Source organism: Hypomesus transpacificus, chromosome 13 (assembly GCF_021917145.1).
Source record: "Hypomesus transpacificus isolate Combined female chromosome 13, fHypTra1, whole genome shotgun sequence".
NCBI classification, from domain to species: domain Eukaryota; kingdom Metazoa; phylum Chordata; class Actinopteri; order Osmeriformes; family Osmeridae; genus Hypomesus; species Hypomesus transpacificus.
Genome location: NC_061072.1, coordinates 1,297,737 through 1,323,809, shown reverse-complemented (window position 1 = coordinate 1,323,809; position 26,073 = coordinate 1,297,737). Strand labels below are relative to the sequence as shown.

General features: G+C 40.4%; 2 protein-coding genes and 1 non-coding gene across 4 annotated transcripts; 1 reads left to right on the top strand and 2 right to left on the bottom strand.

The window, feature by feature from the left end:
• Positions 1-1,198: 1,198 nt before the first annotated feature.
• trnac-gca lies at positions 1,199-1,270 on the bottom strand. Its single transcript has one exon. It is a non-coding gene; the product is annotated as a tRNA-Cys (tRNA).
• Positions 1,271-1,580: 310 nt separating this feature from the next.
• Positions 1,581-15,363, top strand: lasp1 (LIM and SH3 protein 1). 2 transcript variants are annotated; one of them, XM_047031978.1, is made up of 7 exons: positions 1,590-1,954; positions 2,681-2,775; positions 10,123-10,207; positions 12,991-13,098; positions 14,582-14,654; positions 14,736-14,806; positions 15,003-15,363. In XM_047031978.1, the coding sequence occupies exons 1-7, from the start codon at positions 1,886-1,888 to the stop codon at positions 15,174-15,176; spliced, it is 675 nt and encodes a 224-aa protein (XP_046887934.1). In that variant the 5' UTR covers positions 1,590-1,885; the 3' UTR covers positions 15,177-15,363. The 2 variants fall into 2 exon arrangements, with proteins under 2 accessions (XP_046887935.1, XP_046887934.1); XM_047031979.1 differs by lacking the exon at positions 12,991-13,098 and having other exon boundaries at positions 1,581-1,954.
• A 161-nt stretch (positions 15,364-15,524) lies between these two features.
• On the bottom strand, positions 15,525-24,865 carry LOC124475399 (kelch domain-containing protein 1-like). The gene is made up of 13 exons (XM_047031977.1): positions 24,639-24,865; positions 24,240-24,310; positions 23,925-24,042; positions 23,448-23,560; positions 23,215-23,299; positions 23,026-23,124; positions 22,814-22,888; positions 22,523-22,581; positions 22,276-22,388; positions 21,899-21,971; positions 21,480-21,564; positions 20,647-20,726; positions 15,525-17,078 (listed from the first exon to the last, which is right to left on the bottom strand). Exons 1-13 carry the CDS (start codon positions 24,729-24,731, stop codon positions 16,925-16,927), a joined length of 1,218 nt encoding a protein of 405 aa, XP_046887933.1. The 5' UTR covers positions 24,732-24,865; the 3' UTR covers positions 15,525-16,924.
• Between the last annotated feature and the right edge of the window lie 1,208 nt (positions 24,866-26,073).

Below are 26,073 nucleotides of genomic sequence, written 5' to 3'. Positions count from 1 at the left end.
AGTTTCTCTACATCTGAATTGCAACAAATGTCTTTCCTACACACACCGTGTGTTTACGCCGTCGTAAATCTCACGTCAAACTGTGCCCTGTGCATGTTAAAGAATGTATAAAACATTACAGTACAATTCATGAACTGTCATCACCAGCTGCATCACGGGCATGGTACTTTCTATAATTCCAGACATCTGTGTGTCACCAATTCTAACAAGGGCTATCATTATCTATAGGCTAATTCAAGTTATCAATATAAGTGGCACTGTGCACTAGTGAATATAGCAACAGGAACAATGTTCATACGATAAAGGATGCATGTCTTAAAGTGTCTATTAAATATTGTGCTTCTTAAAGTGATGTCTTATGAACTTAGAAGTTTCCTTAGGCTTAAACATTGTGTCTAACACAGGGTGTTGGGAACAGGTTGTATTTGTGTCTTAATCTCTTCATTCCAGAAGCAAACTTGAAACCGGGCTGAGACGGCACCCGAGCAGGTGGGATGCGTAGGCAAAAACAACTCATAGATGCACGAGAAGAACAAGCTAAACCCTCTTTTCATCTCCTGTTTTAATTGCACTGTATAATATATGCTGGGGCGGGGACAGATAGCCAGTTTGGACTTTGTGAACCAGCCCAAAACTCTGTTGTGGGTAGGGAAACGTAGACAGAGCTCCTTTATTTGTTGATTTCCAACTGCTGCATTAAAGCTGATATCATCGGACCTCTGCGACTCCCGACCACTCTTTCTAGAACACAAACTTGTGTCATTGAATACCATCATTACATATTGGAATAGACACAACTAATTTAAATCCTTGATGGATTCTTCTTCACGTTTGTTTGCACCGGCAACTTTTTACGACAACAACAGTATGTGAACAGTCTTTCCAGTTTTGATCCAAATACATTTTTGAGTGTCAGGGTTTACGACAAGCCTACTGCATCTAAATAGTGACTAAAGTAATAAATAAAAAAGAAACAAATAAATCTGTGCTAGTTGCCTACCTAATAGTTAGTTACTGGTAAAAACCGAACTAAACTGCTGGAATAGGTAAGGGTTAAATCTAATTAATGTAAAAACACTAAATTGTTAATTATTTGTGATAAGAATTTCCCCATTAATTTAACTGTTGTATAAAAGTAAGACCACACAACAGCCAGTCTATAATCATTCGAGATTGATATGGCCGTTTAAAAAAAACGAGGGGGCACCCGGATTTGAACCGGGGACCTCTTGATCTGCAGTCAAATGCTCTACCACTGAGCTATACCCCCAGTCGTGTTAAAAGCTGTCAATGAGCACATATAAATCTGTAAAAGTAAAAATCAACGCAGTACATATGTTTTTTGACGAATGTTTACTCGCTTTGACGTCTTGAATTTAATGTGTAGGCTACGTTGCAGTGACTGTTGCTAAAGGATCATTTTGTAAGCGTTCTAGATACCCTCACCATCGACAGGGGGCGTTAAAACGTCAGAAAGAGTAAAAAAACAAAAAAAATCAGTAAAACATGAATTTAGTCTGTCTATCAGACTAGCAAATCCTTTTTCATCAGCCAAAGCTCTTGTTCTGTGCTGTTGATATCAGTATAGATTAGAAGTGCTGTTTTTTGTTAAACTTAACACATATTTTGAGTAGCCTACTCCATATATGGTTATTATAGTGTTCCTCGATTATCTTCAATCGTTCAAGCAAGCAGCTTGAAAATCTCTCCTCCCCTCCACGCCGCAGGCTATATTTAAACCATGAATTTGCAGAGAACAGTGCGCTCTGGGCTGCAATTTCGAATTTAAGGAATTACTTGGCGGGTCTTTGGGCATAGGTTTATAAGTAGGCTTTATCGGCAAACCACTTGTGTGAATACATTTGAAGAAGAAAACCATTCCAACATGAATCCGTTATGTGGAAGATGCAATAAAGCCGTTTACCCCACGGAAAAACTGAATTGCTTGGATAAGGTATGGATGTAGCCAAGGCTACTACAGATTATGGATGTTGAAGTGATCATAGCTAAAAAGGCTATTAATTCATAGTTACGTGTTAAAAAAACAACGTTGTAGCCTAATACTCCCTAACTATGTGGCAGTTGGATTCAGTAATTTGCCACCACACAGTAAATGTATCTCCCTAACAGCCTACTTCTACATGTTTCAGTTATGCAGAAAAATTGTTTTCATGTATTGGCTGTACATATTCACCACGGCTATATATTCTACTTAGGTTACCATAATGAAAAGTGGGCGTGGTTGACACACTATTGACAATTTATTTCCAAAGGGTCCATCAGATTTATGCAGTAACCCTGGAGGCAGGATATTTCTATTAGGTTGTGTAGATTAGTGTGGTTTAGTGGTTGATTAAAAACCTAAAGGGAAATCAACAGTTTGTGTATCGTGTGAAGCTAATTGTAATACCATCATAGGCAGATTGGTGAGATTAATAGTGAGAATATAAAGTTCATACTCTCCTGTGCAAGTATTTAAATATTTCTCTCTATTATAGCATAACAATGACCACTTAAAAATACCTATATACGTATGTATTTATGTGTGTGAGTGAGTGCACTTAAATAATTGCATAAAAAAGAGCTGCATTTGTGTCATGTTTAGAGAAAATAATTTACTTTTTGGCAATTTGGCAAAGTTTCATATGCCAAACATTTTATTTTATTTTGTGCTTAACAGTATTGGCATAAAGGATGCTTCAACTGTGAAGTGTGCAAGATGACCCTAAACATGAAGAATTACCAAGGCTTTGACAAGAAACCATATTGCAGTATGTAAGTGGCATCCTTTATCAGTATTCTTACGAACATCACAAATAAACCAACCACTGATGTTGTCAATGACCCTGAATGATAGACAAATCTGTACTGTATTTTATAATGGGTGAGTCCCATGTTTTTGCAGGAAGTCTAAAAATGATTATCTACATTTTGTGAGATATTTATTTTATTAATGCTTTCGGTTAATGTGCTCTTTACGCTTACATTTTCAGTTCATATGAAATAAAGTAGTTTAAAACTAACACTCCACTGAAGGCTCAGTGAATGTGTGTGCTGAAGCACACAACAGACAATATACATATATATACACACACTTATATATGTCACCTCTGGAATTGTTGGCAGCCCTTAGCAAAGATAAGTAAACATTCACCTTTTTGTAATTCGGCTTAATGTCACATTGGACAAAAGAGAACAATTAAACTTTTAATTGAAGTCAATTTATTTTTAGACAAAAAAGTCTGTCCCAAAAAACAACATGATCCTAAGTTCTACAGTGTACCCGGAGGAAAGCAAGTAACAATAATATAATTTACAGTGAGTACAAGCAGATAAATCAGTTGCAACTAACCAACAAGTGCAGCGAGTCCCTCAATAAGTGTCATAGTGTTCCTGGAGGAAATAGACTAACATCTGATCCAACAAATCTTTCTTAAGTACCATTGTACTCCTGGAACAAGTGCGTCTTTAGCCTTTTCTTGAAGGTGGAGAAACTATTGGGACCATCTGGCCCCCAATCCACCATTGGGGGGCCAGACCGGAGAAGACCTTGGGTTGTGAGCGGGCTCTCTTGAGAGGTGGGACTACCAGACGGTTGTCCGAAGAAGACACACACACACCAACCCCCACACACACACACATTAACTTCCGTTCAAAAGTTTGAGGTCACAGAAATGTCCTAGTTTTCCAAGAAACCATACAGGAAATTAGTTGTAATCTGAAATATAGCTAAATGAATAATAAATATAATCCTTGACAAGGTTAGACATAACATATTTTTTATTTTCTATTAATTTTCTATTTAAATAATTACTGTGTCCTTTGAGCTTTGTTTTTGTCAAATAATCCTCCATTTGCAGCACTGACAGACTTGCAGACCTTAAGCATTTCATTTGTCAATTTGAGGTAATTTGAAAAGACACCGCATGCTTCCAGAAGCACCTCCCATAAATTGGATTCCGAACTTCTTACATACCATATGATCAAAATGCTCCCACAACAGCTCAATAGGAGTGAGAACTGTTCAAGCCGAGGGGCGAGGGGTGGGGGCTTGATCCGAGCGCATTTTCTCAAGAGCAACTGCACGGGTTCAAGTGACGACACAGCTATTTCATGATTGGCCAGACTCACACACGACAACTTTGACACGTGTTTTGGAATATTCGGACACCTTCAGTTTCGCCAACGCTTAAAAAAGTTTAATTGAATTAAAAATGTGTTGAATAAAAGGTTTTAGTCAGCCTCTTCACTAACGGAAAGACCAAGTTAAATTATAAATAAAGTAAAGTAAGCAAACAGCTCTTGATCGGCCAAGATCAACGCAGCAAACCACGAGAAGCTGGAATGTCCGACTTCAAAGAGCCGTTTTCAACTCCTCCCCGACTGCAAGCGGCTACTCTCGCCGGTCGTTTCATGCAGCTGCAGTCCATGTCGAACGCACCTATTAACTCATTCTTGACGATAATGTCGTCACCGTTTATAGGAGATCCTGTGCAGCTTGGTGCGCGGATAGTGAGAGGTGCGCTCAGAAGAGCCAGAACATTTAGAGACCAACAAAACCCTTTTGCATTCCCTCATGAGTATCTTTCTGAAAGTTATAGATTCTTAACAGAGGGAATTACGTATATTGCCAGCTTCTTGAGCCGTATGTTGCCAATGCAATGCATTGGAGCTGTGCACTCAGTCCCACAGACTAGCGTTTTGTTATTTCGTTATGGGTAGTTTTATAGTGTGGGTGATGCGGAGTGATGAAAAATTGATAGGCTATCCAAAGTGCCCTTTGTAAAAACTTTGGACTCAAAATATGTTGTCTAATATGTTGACAAAATGAAACAAGTTTTTTCACTCTATGTTCTGATTTCCGTTCTGGAAATGTATGCAAAGAATATCATATTTTACAACTTAATCATTTGCTCATTTAAACATAGGCCTACATTTACAGGAAACTATTAATGAAAACATTATTTGACCTACTATTGGTTTCATGTTGATATGTTACCCCTATTCACTGGGGTGTCTCCCCTTAACCCCTTTGTCCTTGGGTTGCTTTGACCCATTTTCTAATCATTTCCATATCAGAAAATTGGGGTTTCTTTCAACCAAAACCTTTCAAACCAAAAAGAACAATGGGTATCTGTACAAAGCTCTTCACAAGTGATACAGAAATGATCATTTCACTACTTTCATTGAACTTTGATGTTTCATTCACTTTTATAGCATTTTTCAAAAATAATAAATAGGACATTGAAAGAGAGAAGTGGTGAAACCCCCCACAAAAGATTCAAAAGGCACAACAAAAAAGCCACAAAAAGGTATAAAAAGATCAAAACGTAGACAAAAGTTTAACAAATACATCCTCATGTGTTCTCCCTCCCCTAGGAACAGGAAAAATATGTCAGTGTACTTAAGTATTATTGTCATTCATTCAGTCATGTACTATCTCTTCTCATATTCCAGTTTCTCTGTCTCCAGCTTTGTTTTTTTTATTTATTAAAAGCCTCTTATAATCGAGCTCCAGGGTTCTTTTTACAGGGCCCTCACATTGTCTGCTCCAACCTGAAACAAATGAAGAACATTGTCCCTTTGCAAGGCACACTTGGAGAAAGTTGAAGGTGTTCATTTGACTACTGTGGTTCATTGCTTATACCTTGTGTCTTTGTCTTGGCCTTAAAGTGGAGGCCCTAGGCTCAGGGGGAGGAAGAAGTTCCTCTTCCTGCTGAGTTTAACACCATAGAAATGTAATCAATTGAGTCATATTTGAAATGAGCACTTTAAGGACTTGTGTCTTATGTTGAAACCACCACTATTAGTAAGTCATTACAGACACTTCAATCACAGCCACACGTTCACACACTCTCACCATCTGTGTTGCAAGTGGTAAATACAATTTAAAAGTGTACCCCCAAAATGAGCAGGCAGACACAGTTTCCTGATCATCTAGGACCTCCACTTGAGAAAGTAAATGGTATATTTGATCAATATTCAACAACCACAAATGGCATACATACTGGCGTATGACTATTAGTTTCACTGTTACCTCTGTATGGCACAGTGGGACGACAGTGGGTGGTGGCAGCAACACCACTGTATTTCCTGTCACTGCAAAGAACAGTAATACATTTCACTCCTACAATATTCATAAATAATTGTTGAATGAACATGGTCACATAGATTACTTGAAACATACATATGCCTGGGCTTCCAACCTGCTGCCACCAGTTGCCTAATTTTTCTTCATGTTGGCTGAAGGCAATTTCATTGTTCTTATAGGTCTTTTATAGCTCTACAATGTCCTACAAAAGGACTAATTCAGGCAATTCAGCCTTGTACTTGTTGGCCTTAAAATATGTGCAAGTATTGCCTACTGCTACTTACCGTTTTGAATTATGGTTTTATATTTATTTAGCATTTGCTCCAACGATCGTTTGCCACTGCAGGGTTGCAACTAAAATAATGCAGCCACAAAAGTTTAACGTTGTGTAATTATGGTCACATCTTCAATAAGTCATGTAGGCCTAGCTTACGCATTTACAGCGTATGCTATTTTCTGCCAGCTTGGCAGCAGCGACTTCGTTGAATTTTGCATGTATTATATGTCTGTATTCCTGATATGCTTGTATTACAATATTTCACGCAGGAGGAGTAGGGGGAGTTTGTAAGATTATTGTCTGCTCCTCCTGCGTGAAATATGCGGCTCTTGTTTTGTCCATGTTTGCGATTGGACATACGATGCAAACACCGCCCATTTATGTGAACGCGCACGCCTCTAGATTGGAAAGATCTGGGTTGAATTAGAGAGTTGATAACTGCCGTCGTAGTAGCTACCGCTTATCGTGACTGCGATTGTTAGGCTTCGCGTAGCCGGGTAACTGAAAGTAATCCAGAGCATGTTGATCTTGATTCGTAGTACAGGCCCCTGCTGACTGCTTCTCACAGTGTTTTCTACATGCATTTTGCAGTGGCGGCCAGCCTCAACAAAATCATTGCCGCCACTGCTTCAGAATTCTACGAAATATCACAAAGTGACAGGAACAGTGGCAACAGTGACAGGAAGTCTATCACTCACAAAGTCATAACAACTGAAAAAACAACAGCATGGGTATTTGGTACAGCGGAGCACTTTCTCCTCCCTGGTCAACCTGACAGTGACAAACAAGCAGTGGCGTTTTTAAGGGTAAAACATTGTTGGGGCAACAAACACTTCAAAATATTTTATCAGATTCATGCACACTTTGTACAAAATATGACATATAGATCTTATTTAGGCGATATGTATGCTATATAACCTTTGTCTGAATGAAAGACTTGTGCAGGGTGTGTGTATGTGACAGTGAGAGAGAGACTCTGACAATAAAGATACCTTTAATGGACAGTCAAAACTGCCAGCTAACTACCTCTTAAACATTTTGAATCCTATTAATTTATTTTGAAACAAAGACTGAAAAAAAAAATTGGGGACAAAACATAAGAATCTGAACAAAGAACGGACCCCCTTTTTACAATTTAAAAAGCTTTGTAAGCAAACAACAAAATAGTATATAGAAGACTAGGAAAACAGTGCCTTCTTTGGTGTGCTGACCGTTAGCCACTTTTTCTTAGAAAACCACTCCAAGTTAAACCCACAATTATTTTTACCAGCAGTTTGAGTTATTACAGTATCCCATGGTTGGTGGGCACCAAGCCTCTTTATTTTCAATTTGTCTTTGTTGTGCCCCACCTGCCCCTAATGACCAGTCGCCACTGCAATCAAGGCAGAGGATATCCTCCAGATAGCACAAGAGAAAACGTACATTTAGCTAGCTAACGTTAAGTTAGCTATATTTTAGTTTAAATTAATATTTGCAATGTAATGTTTGTGATGATGATGGCCAACAAATTATTTAATTAATCATTTAATAATGTTCTAGCTAGTCTAGTAACTTTAGCTAGAGCTAGAACTAGACAGTAGGCCTACTCAAGCTATGGAGCGAACTCAGTGAACATAACTTCAGTAAAGAAAAGACATTCCAACTCATCAAAATGTATTTGTACAGCCCTTTTTTACAAGTTATGTCACAGAGGGCTTCACATACGCCCATATAATTGCCCCTCAAACAACCTAAACCCTCAAAAGACACAGGAAAAACTCCCAGAAAATGTCACTCGAGGTGAAAAAATTTAAGAAACCTTGGCAAGTCACATTTACTTATTTAGCAGACGCTCTTATCCAGACCAACTTACAGTAAGTACAGGGATATTCCCCCAAGGAAAGTAGGGTGAAGTGCCTTGCCCAAAGACACAATGTAATTCTGCATGGCTGGGAATCGAACCGTCAACCTTCTCATTAACAGACAAATTCCATAACCGCTCAGCCATCTGACTCCAATTCAGTGAGGGATTCCCCTCCTCCAGTGACGGTTGGTGAAAGAGAGGTGCAGAACACAGGCTTAACATAGTTGTACAGCATGGAAGTGTCAATGGTGCTGAAACACCAAAATCCAGTGTTAACTTAGGTCAGTTGGTAAATGTCAGTATAAGCAGAGGTAGCCACAGGGCCGGGGACTGTGACCGGCGCAGCATCACAGGCCGGGGGGTAGGACAGGGACCAGGAACTCGCTGTCGATTCCGGTTGGCAACTAGATCCAGCTTTGGCAGTCTGTCACAGATCGATTTCCACTGGCGACCAGGTCCAGCGTTGACCGACTCACAACCAGGCAGATTCTGACAGCTCAAAGCTCAAACCCCCCACACCACAGGGTATGTGTGGAGGGGGGGCAGAGAGAGGAGAGCAGGAATTACAGAATGCCAGGAGCAGCTAACAGTTACAGTAATATTAGAATGAGATCCCCACTGGTCAAGTGTGGACTAGGGTATTTGATGCAGCCCTAGACATTAAGATGGCGCCAGGCCCCCTCAGTTGGAACATGAAATCTGTTCCAGCGAAGAGAAACTCTAAAATATGTTATTCTTAAACGAATAAGAATGCCCCGTCCACCGTCGTCTCCAACTAGTAACAGAAACAATAACAGTAACAATATACAGTAATAGGTTTACATTATTTGTAAAATCTAGATGGGGCGACATGAACATATAAAAGCTTTAAGTTTGAACTATATTGCAGACACGTTATCCAACTACGTTTACCTAAGCTAGGTATGTGTTGAAATAATCTTGATAGTATTTTTAGATGAGGTTGTCAATAAAAATGTTTCTCTCAGAAGAGAAAGATTCCCGATTGCTTCAATGAGGAAGATAGCACTAGTAGGACATTACGAGTCAGATGGGGTTAGCGCGTAGGCTATATATGCTCCGAAAAATTTGAAGAAAAAGACACTAATCAATTTGTCCTCTTCCAGAGTTGTGCACCAGGGCCTCCCACTCCAATTTCTTTTCTGGTTAGAGACAGTTTGCACTGTTCTGTGATGTGTTCACATGTTCTGTGTATATTGTAACACCATGAGAGACATGAGGTATGTCGGGCCTTAGTAGTGTCACGTGGTTGCCAAAAAGAACACAAAGCAAGGTTTCCTAAAATGAAATATGTACCTCAGGTTTCTCCGGTACGAAATAGCAAAAAAAATATTATTCCATTAACAACTGAAAAATAGGGGAAAATACTTTTAAATGGTTTTACTTCCCCCCAGTGTATTGCAATCAGGCCACAAATCTACTCTTCTCACCACTCCTCTTGCCTTTCCTCTCTGGAGCCAATGTAGCCCTGATGTGTGGCAATCATGTCTTAATTCTCCTCATGTGTGCTAATGCAAACCCATCTTGGGGATTGTAGTTCGGTCAGCGGCCACTAATGGGAAATTAGATTTGTAGTCCTGCATGACCTCAGCCACTGGAGAGGGACATATCTGCCCCCTAGAACCCAGCCTCTTGTGGTGTCAAAACATATGTATGTGTGTGTGCCAGTATGGATGTGCGTGCCAGTATGTCAGGATGTATGTAAGGATGACCTTCTAATCCAGGATGTCTTTTCCCTGACACCATCATTTTGGCACAATCTTCTCCAGTGGGGGGCTTCCTAACATGAATTAGTTTAAAGTCATTTGTGTCCAGAGTAATTTATAATGTTGAGTCTAGACCAGTGCCCATGGAGGCATTAATCTTCATCTCATCTCTCATCCTGTGTTGCAGGCACTACCCGAAGACCTCCTTCACAATAGTGACTGACACCCCGGAGAACCTTCGCCTCAAAGAGCAGAGCAAGATGAACAGCCTGGTTAGACTAACTGATCCCTAGCATGCAACCACACATCCAACGGCGAATAAAGCTGTTTCAGACCCACACAAGGCTCACAGACTCTTATGGCAGTCGATTTACACTCTCATAACCCCCTATCTCAACCCTATTACTGTTTTAACTTACATTCTACATCATGTCATGAAGTTATGTGTATGCACAATAACAAAAACAGTTGTTAAGGACATTGACAGTTTGTCTCTTTATACACATCCTTTATCCACAACATCATCCTTTAAACACAATTCAGCAACACGCACACCCACACAATCCTGCATGCTCTGAAGCCAGTGTCTATGAAAATAAACCAAGAAGACTTGGGAGTCCTACAATAATGTTGAGCTGAAATTAGCTCCTGTAGAACGGCAGTATATTGCAGAGACAGTATCCAACACACTACATTTATTGTACCAAAAGAGCAGGTTAGAACCATTAACATTGATACCTTAAAGTGAAGGCAGTACCACAACCTATGTGTAGATAATGCTCCATATTGCTCACTCTTTAATACATATTTCTATATGTCTATCGTCTATCTATTGTCTCTCCAGTTTTCTTTTGGGGATTTAACCTTCAAACCACCATACATGTCAGTTAAAAATACGTACTGTACACCTTTATCCCTATTAAATATCAGGGAAGATAATATATTAAACACTGATCGACTTATTGTATTGTGGTCCTCATTTGTACACAGTATGCAGTTGTCTTTCCTCGCCTACCTCTTCATCACATTTTAACCAGCTGTATTTACCGTTCCTAACCATAAAAGTCACTGCCTTTTAGCACAATCTCTGAAACAGTGTATTCCTCATAGCAAGTAGATGACTCACTTTGGTGTGTGTATGTGAGTACCGTGTGTGTAAAAATATGATTGCGTTGGTCTCTCCCTTAGAAATACAGTTTTTTACAATTGCTATGACAGTTTTTTCAATACCTTTAACAAGTTTCCTAAACTCTTAACACAGTTAGCACAACATCTGTCTGTATAGGCTGTACAATTAACACATTTATTTTTGCTTTGACACAAAATGCATAGAGTAAACACACATTTTAAATGCTTGAACTTCTTTTACACCCAAGCTCAACCAAGACCAAAACATTAGATTTTTGTGCCCAATTTACCAATGCTTTCACACTGTCAGCAAAACAGATAACATCATGTTCAAAACCTAAATTATTGGCTAAAGTTAAAGTGAACAGCTGTTTACATTGTGAATTGAAACACAAATATATCCCCTGTATTTTATTCCATTGCTACTGAGAAACAGCTGAAGTTATGCAAATTCTGTAAATCACAGCTGATTCCCAACTAGGAAATGACCATATGGTATATACAGTAAAGAGGACCTCTTTGAGCTGATCTTGTGTGGAAAAAGAACAATATAGAGCAACACGCAGAAAGTAAGAATACATTAATGCCTGCACCAGGGAGAAGGAGACAAGTACCAGGACAAGGGAGAGGAGTGGGACAAGAGAGAAGGAGAGGAGTTAGAATGCGTGGTGGCGCTCAGAGAAGGGCCAGAACTAGGGTAATACTGTAAATGGCAGATAAATTGCATATTTCTTGCAGTAATGTCCTGTTCCAAATGAAGACTTAACTGCAGCAATTATGTTTCTGTCTTCTTTTTTTCAATACAGTAACCATACATTCTATAATGTTACTCTGAGATGGGTCATTCTTTTTTGTTCTGAGTTTCTGCAGCAAAACAAACAAAGTGCATGCATTTACTAAACCCAACAAAACAAAAATGTAGAGAGGCTTCAAAAGAAACTGCATTGCAAACACAATTTATAATGGATATTATAAATATACTGTGGGACCTGACACATATAAAAGAATGCAGTTTCAGTAATTCCATCTGATGTTAGTGTTTTTTAGGACATTGTGCTATGAATGATTAAATGTTTCTGTTGAAAGAGAACGTGTGTTTGTGTTTTGGTAGACATGGTGTCATGTTTAGTGTATTTTGTGTTATGACAATTAGTGTTTGAGTTTAGTTTTCATTGAGTGATTTTGAGCATGAAATTAACAGTTTTGCCAATTGTGTGTCGTAGGAGTGTTGGCGCGTTAAGAGTTTAGGAAACTTGTTAGAAGTATTGAAAAAAGTGTCATCACGATTGTAAAAAACTGTAACAGTTGTGGTTGCTGCATCATAACTTTAAAGAAGACTATTCAGTGTGTGATTTAGTCTACATAAGTGTGTTCACATGCATGTGCTTGTAAGTGTTCAAGCAGTCTTTGATGGAGTCCAGCCAGCTCAGTGTTTGGGTAGGGGTCAGTTAGCAGGCATCTGAAACCACATAGAGATAGTTTTAATATGTCTGTATGTGCCTGCTGTTTTCAACTGGCAAATGGAGGTGCTATACTTATGACTGTCCAGCATTGTTTGTGTGATCATTTGTTACCTTTTGAATGAACAAAAATAACTCACGCTGAAGTGTAAGAGCAACAGTCATATCAATCAAGAGCATTGTTTCAGTTGCTAGTTTATGTATTTATGATGTGTCTAAAGTAGCTGTAGAAATGTACAGCTATGACTTTTGGTGCTGTCTTTTTAGTAGCTCTTGCTGTGCGGTTGTATGCATGTGTGTGTGTATATGTGGTATAGGTTAATGCGTTGCTGGGCCATGTGTGGGTGTATGCTCAGTGCAGCCTCTAAAGATGGCCAACCCCCTACGTTTCAACATTGACAATTTAACTCAGCTTTGTGTGTTTGTGTGTGTCTGGGTGGATGTTTGTTTGTGTGTGTTCATGACAGGCAATTTACAAAGAGGAGTTTGAGAAAAACAAGGGGAAGGGCTTCAGCGTGGTCTCTGACACTCCTGAGATGCAGAGAGTGAAGAAAACTCAGGACCAGATTAGCAACGTAAGTTTGTGACTCAAATGTCTACCAAATTCAGAAACACAAAACCAAATAACAGTCTGGCAACAGTTAATATGATCAAACTAATTATACTGTGTCTATGTGATTCAGTCTTTAAACTGATGTTATGGTAGTTCCCAGGTAATGTGCATTTTACCAACCTTTACTTTTTTTATTTGTCACACTCTACTGCTGTAGATAGTTATAGTGAGAAGATGAATGACAAGCTAAAGTCAAATGACAAGCTTTAGTCTGTGCTTACTGTGTTTCTCCAACTCTGGAGGAGCACAGATGCACGCATGCCCGCTTTTCGAAGAGTCTGTCACCTATCTTGGCCACCTTCAACTGTCCATTTTCAGCAATGTATGACTCAGTTTTAAGGACATGAGAATAAAAATGTGCATATAGCTTTCAGATAGCTTTCCACAAGGGGTTCCTGAAGTTAACATGGCTTGCCTTAAACACTAAGGTTACAGCTCAATAGTTTTAACACACATCCTGATCATTGATACTGAAGGATACATGAATAGTCCGATGTTTTAGAGTATTGTAAAACAGAAAATCGCTCATTTCTGTGGGTTCTGTTATGGTAAAAGAAGGGGTTGGGGGGTTAAGTGCTTGTTCTCTTTAGATTCCTTTCTGCTAGTGTTTCTCTCTAGAGAACAGATCGACAGAGTTTAGCGGGCAGCAAACATGGGGCAGAAATTCATTCTGTCCATATAGGGAAGCTCCTCCTTGGACTTGGAGAAATGTCTGAAATGCAGTGTCTGAGAAATCTAGCTGACACACTCCACTGACTCCGGTCTGTTTGTGGATGTTTACCCTTGATGCCATGTTTGGTGTAGTAATGTGCTACTGCTCTTGGACTCACTTTCTTTCGCTTTGTTTATTCATTTTTTTCTCTCCAGCCCCTCCCATTCTTTTTTGTTATCTGAGTACTTTAAGAACAGAAAGTTATGGCTGCATGTCGCTTATCCTCTCTGGACATCCTGCCTTCATTTTGTTAGCCCCTTGCCCCCAGGATTGTGGCTGCATTCCAAAAAGCTTACAACGTGTATGTCCTTGTTTTTATAGCCCCCATGACTATTAAGACAGTTTTAATGTCTGGCTAGAACATCTAGTTCTATACGGTCATTGGAAATGAGTGTGAATGAAAGATTCAATAAGGAGGCAATAAAGTACAAATTCTGTTTTGAATTCAGCCCATGTTCGACAATCAAGTCTTGATTGTTATATTTTCAGATGTAATTTGTTAGGTTAAATTGTGGAGTGATAAGGATAACTTGTTAGGGTGAAGTTACAAACAGTTATGAATATGGTATATTGTGCATGTTGTGGTACATTTGCTACGTCCTCCCCCATGTCATCCCTATCTCTGCAACTCCAAAAATGGTAGTGAACACAACCAAATCACTGACAGAGTGGAAAGGGGATAAAGTGACACCTAGTGGATGTGACAGGAAGTAACTAAAATGTGTGTTCACAGATTAAGTACCATGAGGATTTTGAGAAAAGCAGAATTCGAAGTGATGCGCCTCCCCCTGAGAATGCCACGCAAGGTAAATGCCACAAATACACACACATACACACAGACTGAATCAACTTGCAGTGAATTATGTGTTTCTTTGTCATGTTTACAGAAAATGAACAGCAGTTTCCAGCTAACCCTCTGAGCTACAGCCATCAGGCTGAGCCAGTGCGTACTGCTGAGGTAGGGTGCAACTCTGCAATATAAAATACATTCTTCCTCCAGTATGCTTTGTTGTCCTTTTCTATTACATGCATTAATGTTTCCCTGACCCTTTCTTCAACCCCTGCTGTGGGTTCCCAAATATTTTTTTTTCTCTGCACTTTGTTTTGTTTGTTGCTTTGTAGAGATGATTCTTCCTATGTTTGTATGCTTTCAGAAGCGCTTCCGGGCAGTTTACAGCTACACAGCCACTGATGCAGATGAGGTGTCCCTCCAGGAAGGTGACCTGGTCGTAGACGTGCAGCAGATTGATGAGGGTTGGATGTATGGCCGCATTGAACGCACAGGTCAACAAGGAATGCTCCCTGCCAATTACGTCCAACTGCTCTAAAACTGAGTGTTGGGCCTTGCTCTGTAGTGAGAAATGTTACAAAACATAGAAATGAAATGTGCTGTGTAGAACAGTTATGACCATAAAGTGTAGGGAATTTGTTTAGTTCTACAAAGTGCGTTTCTATCTGCTATGCTGTAAATGCTTCACATTACAAAAATAGACCTAGCAGAACAGATGAAGTAAAGAAAAAGGAGAATTGGGAGGGTGGCAAGAAAAGGAGAGTGAAAATCGCAACCAAAATTTAATTAGATGTAATGTTGACATTGCATTAAATGTAATGTAATTGTAATTTTAGGAAAGATTGGTTCAGGGTAGATGCAATGTTGTATTCACATGCCTCTCAAGTAATTTCATCTATGTTTATTTGATTTCAGAATGGACAATTCACATTAATTAACATGCACTTAACTCATGGAAATGTACCAGATTTAGCCATACAGGCTCATTTTCATCTGCATTCCCTTTCAAGTTGATGTTATATAAAAACAATGAAGAAGGAAAAAACATAGAAGATCACGTACATACATAGGTACAGACAAACTACATAAGCACAGACAAATAGTAAAACAATGACATAACCACTACTCCAATTTATGACAGCATGTATTATTGTCCATTAACCACTGTTATGGATTTGGAGAAAGAGTAGAGATGTATACTGTTCAGTAGGAAGAGAATGACTGCTGAAAGATACGTTTTCAATCTGGTATTTTACAATCCCTTCTGGTAGATGAGTTTTGATTCAATTTGATTAATTAATTTAGCAGACCCAGACCATAACACATTTTATTCAAGTAAAATATCGGCATATTTGACATTTAGTTAATTTTACACTGATGATGAATTTCACTTTCTTCAATATGATTAGAAATGATTGAAATTCTTCCATCTTTTTTATTTTAGCCTTTGCTTACCAACAAATACCAGCACTTGCACTTGTAACTATAAAATACATTGCTTCCTTGATGTGTAGTCACAGCAGAAAGGCGATTGCCATATGTAGGCATTTCCCCACAATCTGATATTGCCTCCATTTGCATTTATTATACTCTTTTAAAATCTGGTATGATGATGACTACACAATCATGTAAGCATCATAATAATGACACATGCATGGACAAGTACACATTTTGGCTTTGCGATTAATAATCAAATATCTCCTGAAAAGTGGTGACCAATACCAAAGAACAGTACAACAGTAGCATTTCGATTGATAATATGCAAACATTATGTTGAACAGTAAATGACCAATCCACGATGCCATATTAAAATCTCTTAAGTAAACTGCTGAATATTTTATGTATTGGGTGTGGAATAGATTCCTTTGCAAACCAAAACGGAAAATGTTCCAACTTCTATTAGAGCAGCAGCAACTTATATTTGGCAATAAATCCTTGTAACTAGTTACCATTGTTGAACAAGGAAAATATGTTTGTTTACAGTAAAATATGTTTATGCTACAACATACCAAAAGATCAAACACTTTAAACAAACTAAAGTTTTTTTTCAACAAACAATCCTGATTTCTGTAATGATGTAAAAAGAGTATTCACATAATAATTGGTATCACTTAAATATGCTTTTAACGATATTATAATGGTAGATCTCTTCCATTTGTTGTCTGACAGAATTTTAAGTTAAAAAAGAGAAGGGCTCGATTTTGATTAAAACTGATTAAAAAAAAACATGGCACAAGAGTGAATAATTGTAGGAAACAGCCTTTGTCTGAGTAAACCTATATGATGTCAAACTAAAATTGAGTCCAGCTGTGTTTTATCCTTGGGACAGTTACTTGAAAAGGTGACTTTTTTGTTCACGGTTGTCAGGAGTTTTGGTGGCAGCCATGTTATTTGTTCTTGCACAAGCTCTGCGTTTTGTCCTAAGCAGTCCTGACATAATCTGGAAACAGAAGTCACAATGAGGATGATAATATGTAAACTATTTCTGACAAAGGTAAACTTTAAATATGTTATGAATTGAAAACCAATGTAATGGGAAATATGTACATGTTGTTCGTGTACATGATGTTTCTATATTATCTGCTTTAGTAAAACCGTAAAATATACCTTCTCTTCAAAAGTTACATTGGCCAATTTGAGGAAAGTCATCTTGTTTGCTGCATCAAATGATGAGGCTGTATGACTTAGAACCATATCTATGACTTAGAACCATATCTAAGTCATATCTTAAAGTAACATAAGAAACATAAGAAACTGAGACCTAAAGTTGGTAGTCGGCATATATGTAAAATGTTGGCGTACAAAAAAAGGTTTAGAGAAAATCTCTTTCTTTAAGCTCCTTAACACACGTCATCTAGTCACTGGTTCGAATAGGATCAAAACAGTGTTAGTTTAGTTATAAATACCACATGTTACAACAGCCTGTAAACTTGGTTTCACCACCTTATAATTTGTGAATTTATGGTTGGACAAGCACACATACACATAAAAACAAGGCTAATCCAGTAGGGGTGTAACAATACACTCAGCTCACGATTCAATACGTATCACGATGCTGGGTGTACAATACATATCACGATATTTTGAACAACATTTTAAATTAAACTGAAATTCAATTAACAGATTTTTTTCCAAAACATTAAACATTTTCAATCATTTTCTTTGTTGTACATACAATTTAGTGAACTTAGTTCAAGCGATTTCTGTGAAAGCAATGAATGCACACATGACACAGGTGCAGAGTAGGTCTCGTGCTGGTAGCTCAACCAATATCAGTATCAAAGTATCAAATGGCCCCTCCCTGAGTCACCGCCTTATCGCAGTGGAGGGGTTTGCGTGTCCTAATGATCCTGAAAGCTATGTTGTCAGGGGCTTTATGCCCCTGGTAGGGTCACCCAAGGCAAACAGGTTCCAAGTGAAAGACCAGACAAAGCGTGGCTCAAAAAATGAGGCAAAACAACAATGGTTCCTGCCCTTGCCCAGACACGGGTCACCGGGGCCCCACCCTGGCCCGGGGGTGGGGCTCATGGCGAGCGCCTGGTGGCCGGGCCTTTTCCCATGGGGCCCGGCCGGGCTCAGCCCGAAGAAGCAACGTGGGACCCCCTTCCAGTGAGCTCACCACCTCATCACCAACAGGAGAGGTCATGGGGGTCGGGTGCAGTGTGAGACGGGCGGCGGCCGAAGGCGGGGGCCTTGGCGGTCCGATCTTCAGCTGCAGAAGCTAGCTCTAGCTCTCCCGCTGGCGGGAAAGAAGCTTGAGCTGGTGCGCGAGGTAGAGAGGCGTCGAGCCGGGGTGGGAATACTTGTTTCCCCTCGATTTGGCGCCTGTACATTGGGTATCACCGCGTTGGATAAGAGGGTAGCCTCCCTCAGCCTTCGGGTGGGGGGACGGGTCCTCACTGTTGTTTGTGCTTACACACCAAACGGCAGCTCAGAGTACCCACCCTTTTTGGAGTCTCTGGGGGGGGGGTGCTGGAAAGCGCTCCTCCCGGAGATTCCCTCGTCCTCCTGGGGGACTTCAATGCTCATGTGGGCAATGACAGTTCTAAAGCCGAGCAGTGTTTTGTTGTTGGACTTCTCTGCTAGACACGGCTTGTCCATAACGAGCACCACGTTCAAGCATAAGGGTGTCTCAGTTCGATGATCGACTTTGTAGTCTTGTCATCGGACTTGGGGCCGAATGTCTTGGACACTCGGGGGAGGAGAGGTGAGCTGTCAACTGATCACCACCTGGTGGTGAGTTGGCTACGATGGTGGGGGAGGACGCCAGTCAGGCCTGGCAGGCCCAAACGTAATGTGAGGGTCTGCTGGGAACGGGGTACCGGATTCCCTGATTGGGGCTGTCCGGTCCCTGTACGACCGGTGCCAGAGTTTGGTCCGCATTGCCGGTAGTAAGTCGAACTTGTTCCCGGTGAGGGTTGGACTCTGCCAGGGCTGTCACCGATTCTGTTCATTACTTATATGGACAGAATTTCTGGGCGCAGCCAGGGCATTGACGGGGTCCAGTTTGGTGACCTCAGGATTGGGTCACTGCTTTTTGCAGATGATGTCGTCCTATTGGCTTCATTGGGCCGCGACCTTCAGCTCTCACTGGAGCGGTTCGCAACTGATGCGAAGTGGCTGGGATGCGAATCAGCACCTCCAAATCTGAGGCCATGGTTATCGACCGGAAAAGGGTGGAGTGCAATCTCCGGGTCGGGGAGGAGATCTTGACCCAAGCGGAGGAGTTCAAGTATTTCGGGGTCTTGTTCACGAGTGAGGGAAAAATGGAGCGCGAGATCGACAGGCGGATCAGTGCGACGTCCGCAGTGATGCGGGCTCTGCTCGGTCCGTCGTGGTAAAGAAGGAGCTGAGTCAGAAGGCGAAGCTCTCTATTTACCAGTCGATCTTCGTTCCTACACTCACCTATGGTCACGAATTGTGGGTAGTGACCGAAAGAACAAGATTGCGAATACAACCGGCCGAAATGAGCTTTCTCCGCAGGGTGTCCTGGCTCTCCCTTAGAGATAGGGTGAGAAGCTCGGTCATCTGGGAGGGGCTCAGAGTAGAACCGCTGCTCCTCCACGTTGAGAGGAGCCAGCTGAGGTGGCTCGGGCATCTGATTAGGATGCCTCCTGGACGCCTCCCTGGTGAGGTGTTCTGGGCACGTCCCACTGGGAACAGGCCCCGGGGAAGACCCAGGACACGCTGGAGGGACTATGTCTCTTGGCTGGCCTGGGAACGCCTTGGGGTCCCCCAGGAAGAGCTGGTGGAAGTGGCCGGGGAGAGGGAAGTCTGGGCCTCCCTGCTTAGGTTGCTGCCCCCGCGACCTGACCCCCGGACAAGCGGCAGATAACGAATGAACGAACGGACGTTTGATACTTTATATATTGTAAATATATTGCCATAACTCTACGATACATATTGTAAAAATATTGTATTGCGATATTTTTCCACCTCTATAATACAGTATCATGTATGTCAATTTACATCTGAAATATAAATGTAATGCCATTTTATATACTATATATATCTCTGTGTGTATATGTGCACATATAATGTATGCAGAATGATCCTTTCAGCCTGCATGCGCTGCCATTTTTTTAGGTTTGCATAGGGCATCTGATGACCTTAATGCCCAATTTAATGTTTACATTCAAGTTAATATTTTATGCCACATATTACTTTTTCACCAAAGCATCAAACAAGCTGAAGTAATTCCAAATGAGTCTCAACCACTTGAGGAAAGACACAGGGCGAAAATTATTGGCTTTCCCCAAGTATAGGTGGTTTCCCTTTGCAACACAAATACAAAAAAGTACTTGTCATAGAATGTTGCAGTGAGGAGAAGCTTGCAACAAATTCCAATAACTATAATTGCAGTTGTAACATAAGGAGTACAGTAAGCTATCAATACACACACTGAAATAGTCCAGTCAGGATCCTGCTAGGACTCATCTGCAGGACTAGCAGTTAAGTGGTGTAATTCAGAAATACATTAGTTTTCACTTGGGTACAAGCTGTCTTACCTGAGGAGGGGGTATGGTTGGTTCTGGAACACAAGAATGTCTTTGCAGTGGTTTTGCAATGGGGACCTTAGGATAGTGATCTTTAGACACAAGGTTGAACTAGTAAAAACACTGTACTCTCAAATTCCATCTAGTATGTTTTAGGCTATTCATGAGGGAAATGTGTGCATATTACAACGAGTAAACAGGGTCCCTTGAAATCACCTTAACTACGAATTAGCTGTTCTTATGTCTTATACAACTGGTATAAGATGAGGATTATTATACTCAGCATATTCCTTTATGTTCCAGCCAAAACACTATTCTGGGGGCCTTTCTTGTGTTGAGAAATAAGCAAAAGGCAACTTTCCTTTTAGGAAGGGTATTTGCTCCGCCCCAAAACATTTTGAACGTGTTGAAGGTATTTTATTTTTTTCCTGATATCTCTGCAGTAGTAAAATAGACAATTTACCTATTCTTCAAAAGTTACACTTTCCAATTTTAGGAACTTCTTGTTTACTGCTTCAAATTACAAGGCTCTTACGCCACAAAGTGTTAACTTAAAGTAATGTTACAAACTGAGAACTGATGTTGCAAGTCAGCATTCAAAAGGAAAACTACTTTTCAAACTCCAGTGACAGTTTATATTTCAGATTATATCTGTGCTTGACTTAACGTCTATCATACTATTACTCCTAGTATGGATGTTTGAATAACAACTATGCTACTGTAGCTGTAACTTGATATACATTTTTTTTATCATATGATGATTTGGTCATCCAATCAGGTTCACATTTGTTCAATACTTTATTTTGCTGTCAATGAAACAGCCATTATCATTTGTCTTTACATACCGAGTCCATCAGTAGGGAGAAGTCTTTGCAACCCCCGAAGACAACCACATCATTGTCCTTGCCCAGACATGCGGAATGCCACAACCTGTAAGGTTTTGGATAAGTGTGTCAGTGCATATCACCATATTGTTTGTGCTTCATGTTCCAAGTTATGCTGCAAATCATCTGGGGGGTGAATATAACAAGTACAAGTTTGTGACTGTATGTGTATTTGTCAGTGCCTGTATGAGAGGAAGTGACTGGTTGCCATAACAGGGACCTTTAATGCGTGCAAAGCCATTCTGAGAAACAAACATATGCCTTACTTGCAACACATTACAACATTGTAGGGTGTGCTGGAGCCCTCAGGAGACTTTGTGCTCTCAGAGGATTCCTGACATGTAATCAGAAACGTTTGACCTGGACAGGTCGTCTCCTACCTGGGCTTGTCGCGGTGTGGGTGAACCCGTTCTCTCCATTCTCTCCTCTGTGTGTCAAACTCCCACCCATCACCTAAGGGGAAATGTTTGAAAAGAGAAAGAAGCATAACAACTTTTAGTACCAACAGAGAAATTCACCCAAGGTGTTCAAACCATAGTGTTGTAAATACAAATCAAACTTGTAAAACTACTATTGTAAAATAATATACTCTGCCTACTACACATAGCTAGGCAGCTCTTGAAGGGATATGTTAGATGTGATGTCATGGGGGTTATTTTATTTTATCATAACAGACCTACTTTAGAAGGTCCTGTGAAACTTAGAAGATCATGCAATTTATTAAGGAGTCAGACTTGAAGTGTACATTTAGACTTACTCATTGGCTCTCCAGTAATACCTAATCCACCATACAAGAACAGTGTGTGGTCAGACGCAGGGCACAGGGTGTGTAAGGAACGCCCCAGGGGTATGCATGACGAGGAGGGTGCACTGAAGGAATCCAACATGACACATACACATACATGCACGCATTTAGAGATAAAACAATTATTGTGTGAAAAAAGAAACAGAGACATTATGAAGCTCAAAAGTGATACAAAGATAGAACAAGGAAGTGGTCTCACATTTGTGTCCACATCCAGGTCTCCAGATCTAGACAATGGAGGTCCAGGTGCACAGTCTCCTGTCAGAGCAATATGAATACACTGTAAGAACAGGGACATGAGCCAATTACCATGATCAGTTGTAGCAATGTGAGATATATTTTAGTAGACAAATAAATGATGTGCTGCACCTGGATACCTTATTATCAGTTTAGGTGTGTACATTCATTGCCATACATGCAGAACATGAAACAACAGTGAACAGTGTGATTATCAAACACTGACATTGGATTTCAATGAATGGCTACTCACCTGACCCCCACACACGTAACCTTTAGACCAAAGGGTGGCACTGGCATGAGACGCTCGGGGGGCAGGGGCAACACCCTGCAGAAAGAAACCAAGAGGACATAGCGTATCAACAACTTCTGTTCAATCACAGGTAGTAAATACAGGTTAACAGGCAATTAAGTCAATAACCGCTGCTGAAGCAAGCACACACTTCAAATATTCCACACACTCACGTGAGTTTCTGGTTCACTCCACGCAGAAGTGAGAGTGTCAAAGACATAGACCTCATTGTTCCACCCCCAAAACCTAAAGAATGGATTCCCTGTTGTCACCTGTGGGACCAAAACAGGGTTAACAGGTCTTTGTAGACAACTTGGTAAGAAAAAATAATTGTTAATGTATATTTCCTTTTTATCCATTACCAAAGACATGTCATCCACTGTGAACCTCTTTGAATTGTTGACCTCTCGAATAGTTTTACATCCATATCCTCCAAAGTAAATCAGTCTGCGAACACCCAAACAGTATTACAGCAACAAGGAAACACAGTTAACTAATACACTACAATACAAAGGCGTTAAGGCATGATCTCAATATTTCTACAAAGTAATCCTACAATATGTTATCTGGTCTTATTTAAGTGTGTGGGTTTTACCTGTTTCTGTGCACCCAGCAGCTGTGCTTATCTCTGGGTGACGGGGCAGTTCCTATGGTGTCTGTCACTCTCTTCCAAATGCAGCTCTCCTTTTTAAGATTTACACTGTACAGCTGCATGGAGGAAATTGTTTTTGTCATCAGGTAAACAATAAATGCTTCTACATTCCCTGACTTACTGAACTAAACAATGTGTCCCAATCCAGTTTATTTCCAAAGCATCCCTGAGATCACACCAGAAGCATTTAACAATCAACATGCCACCCTAAGTTTGTGTTCCCCACTTAAAACAAAATATCCCCCTCCCCCTTAAGAGCTATCATGTTACGCAATAGCTGTATGTCACAGATAGTTCTCAGATCAAGCATGCATGTCCCTGAAAAACGTGTCAGACTGCTTTTAGGCATGTATTGACATTTGAGCTACAAACTGATATCAGTTTTACTTTAAAAGTTACATAGGGCTTGTGATGTATCACCTGGTTGGTGTGTCCGTTAGTGTCACAGCCTCCAAAGATGTACAGGGTGCCATTATGATAAGAGCCACTGGCACCTGATAAGGCCGGGGGGACTTCCCCGTCCATTTCCCACTTGTCCCTAACAATACATGCATGTGAATGAGAAGTTGGAGAAAACGTGTGTTTGCAAGTGAGTAGATATTTCTCGACACAAAACCAAATGGAGAAAGTGGATAATTTGTTCTGGGAATTTTACAAATTATGAAGTTAAGTACATGGGTGAAAAACATTGGTCATTCGTTTTGTTTTTCAAGTCAATCTTAGACAACGACTTACCATACTCCGCTGTCCAAATCGTAAAACCAAATCTCATCACCGGGTAACACAGTTTCTGTTCCAGAGCTAGACTGTCAAAACACAGGGAACACTCAGCTTATATTTGTCAATACAAATTTCAAATAATAAAACTCAATAGAGACGACAATGGGAATAATTAATCAAACGTCGTGACATTAGCCTACATGCGAGAAAGCACAAGTGAATGTGATTACTCTTAGATCATAGGCCTATATAGGGACCATTGTGGTTTTCCAAATATTGTCATGGCAAATAGTTTCTAAAGAGATACAACTTAATTGCGCGCATATTAGAACCTTTTATTTCGTTATCACCCCTGGCATTTTTGTAATAATTGATTTTATATAATTTATTTCCGATGCATCGATATTTCCTTACCTGACATCCGCCCCAAACGTACAAAACACCGCTCTCCATAAATGCAAAATGGTCACTTCTTTCCAAATATAACTCGCCGGTTCGAGTCTCCATTTGTGATATCTGCGTCCTTGGTGCCTGCCAAGAAAAGTGCAAAAAATGTAGCCTACCTGAGGCTCGCAGTTTTGTGTGTACTTTCTACAGCTCTAGGGAATGCAACCAGGAAACACTCATTGTGGTAAGGGATGGACCACATTTCTACACCTAAATATTTGCGGGAAAAAACGCATGTTTTTTCTGATTTTGTTCATCCCCTCAACTACCCCTGTTTCTAATAGTCCTTAAATACGGTGTGAACGTTTCTGGTTGGGTTTGTGGTAAGAACTAGGCTTTATTTTGAACTAACCTTCTGAAATGTAGGTAGGGTTAATTGTAAGACTCCGTTGGTTCTTAAATCAAACATTGCAAAACATTATGATAATGTAGGCCTATCCTGGTTTTGTCTGCCAATAAAAAAACACAATAAAGATATTAGCTTTGAAGCCGAAGGAAATCCTGCCCTAAGGGTGTTACAGCAGGGGCGTTGTTAGACATAAAACTCTACTGGGGCACAGGCACCTATTGAGAGGCAGCTAAATCTTTTTTTTGCGTCATGGACGGCCATATGGACGGCCTCGCTGGGGGGAGTTTGGCTGCCTGATCTTTGCATGGATGGACGGACGGACAGCGATGCTGTTCAGAGTGCCGTCCCTGATTAGCAGGGACGTCCGTCGCTAGGGGGAGCATAGATCATGGACGGCGATGCTGTTCAGAGTGCCGTCCCTGATTAGCAGGGACATCCACCGATAGAGGGAGCATAGATCATGGACGGCGATGGATTTGCAGGGACGTCCGTCGCTAGAGGGAGCATAGTAGCATGGACGGCGAATCAGAATGCCGTCCCTGATTAGCATGGACGGCGCTAGCACTTGAATGGTTGAGAAGGGCGGCCATGTTTAGCAGGCTGTTGAGTTAAACCATAACTGTCAAAGGCTACCATAGCATGTAGCTAGCTACAGCAACTTTGGATGACTCAGTAACTTTCGTCACGTTATTTTGTATGAATTGCATTTAAGTGTAGGCTATATATTTACTCCTTTATTTTATTTTTTACTACAAAAGTAGGCCAGTCAACAATAAAATCTCATGACAATATAGACTTGAAAAACAGTAGGCCTATATTATGGTTAGGGTTTGCCTAGATATAGGCTACATATATTTTTATTAGTTAGTGAATTGTTAATAAAGACATGTTTAAAGATGTAAACATTGTGTTATGACCCTATACATTGCTTATACATAGTTTAAAGTGTAAATGGGTGGATTTGGAGGCGTCAATCAGTCATTTTGCGAACGAACCATTTTGAGCGGAGACAAATGCAAAACACAAGACCATGCAATGCCAAGTGACAGTGGC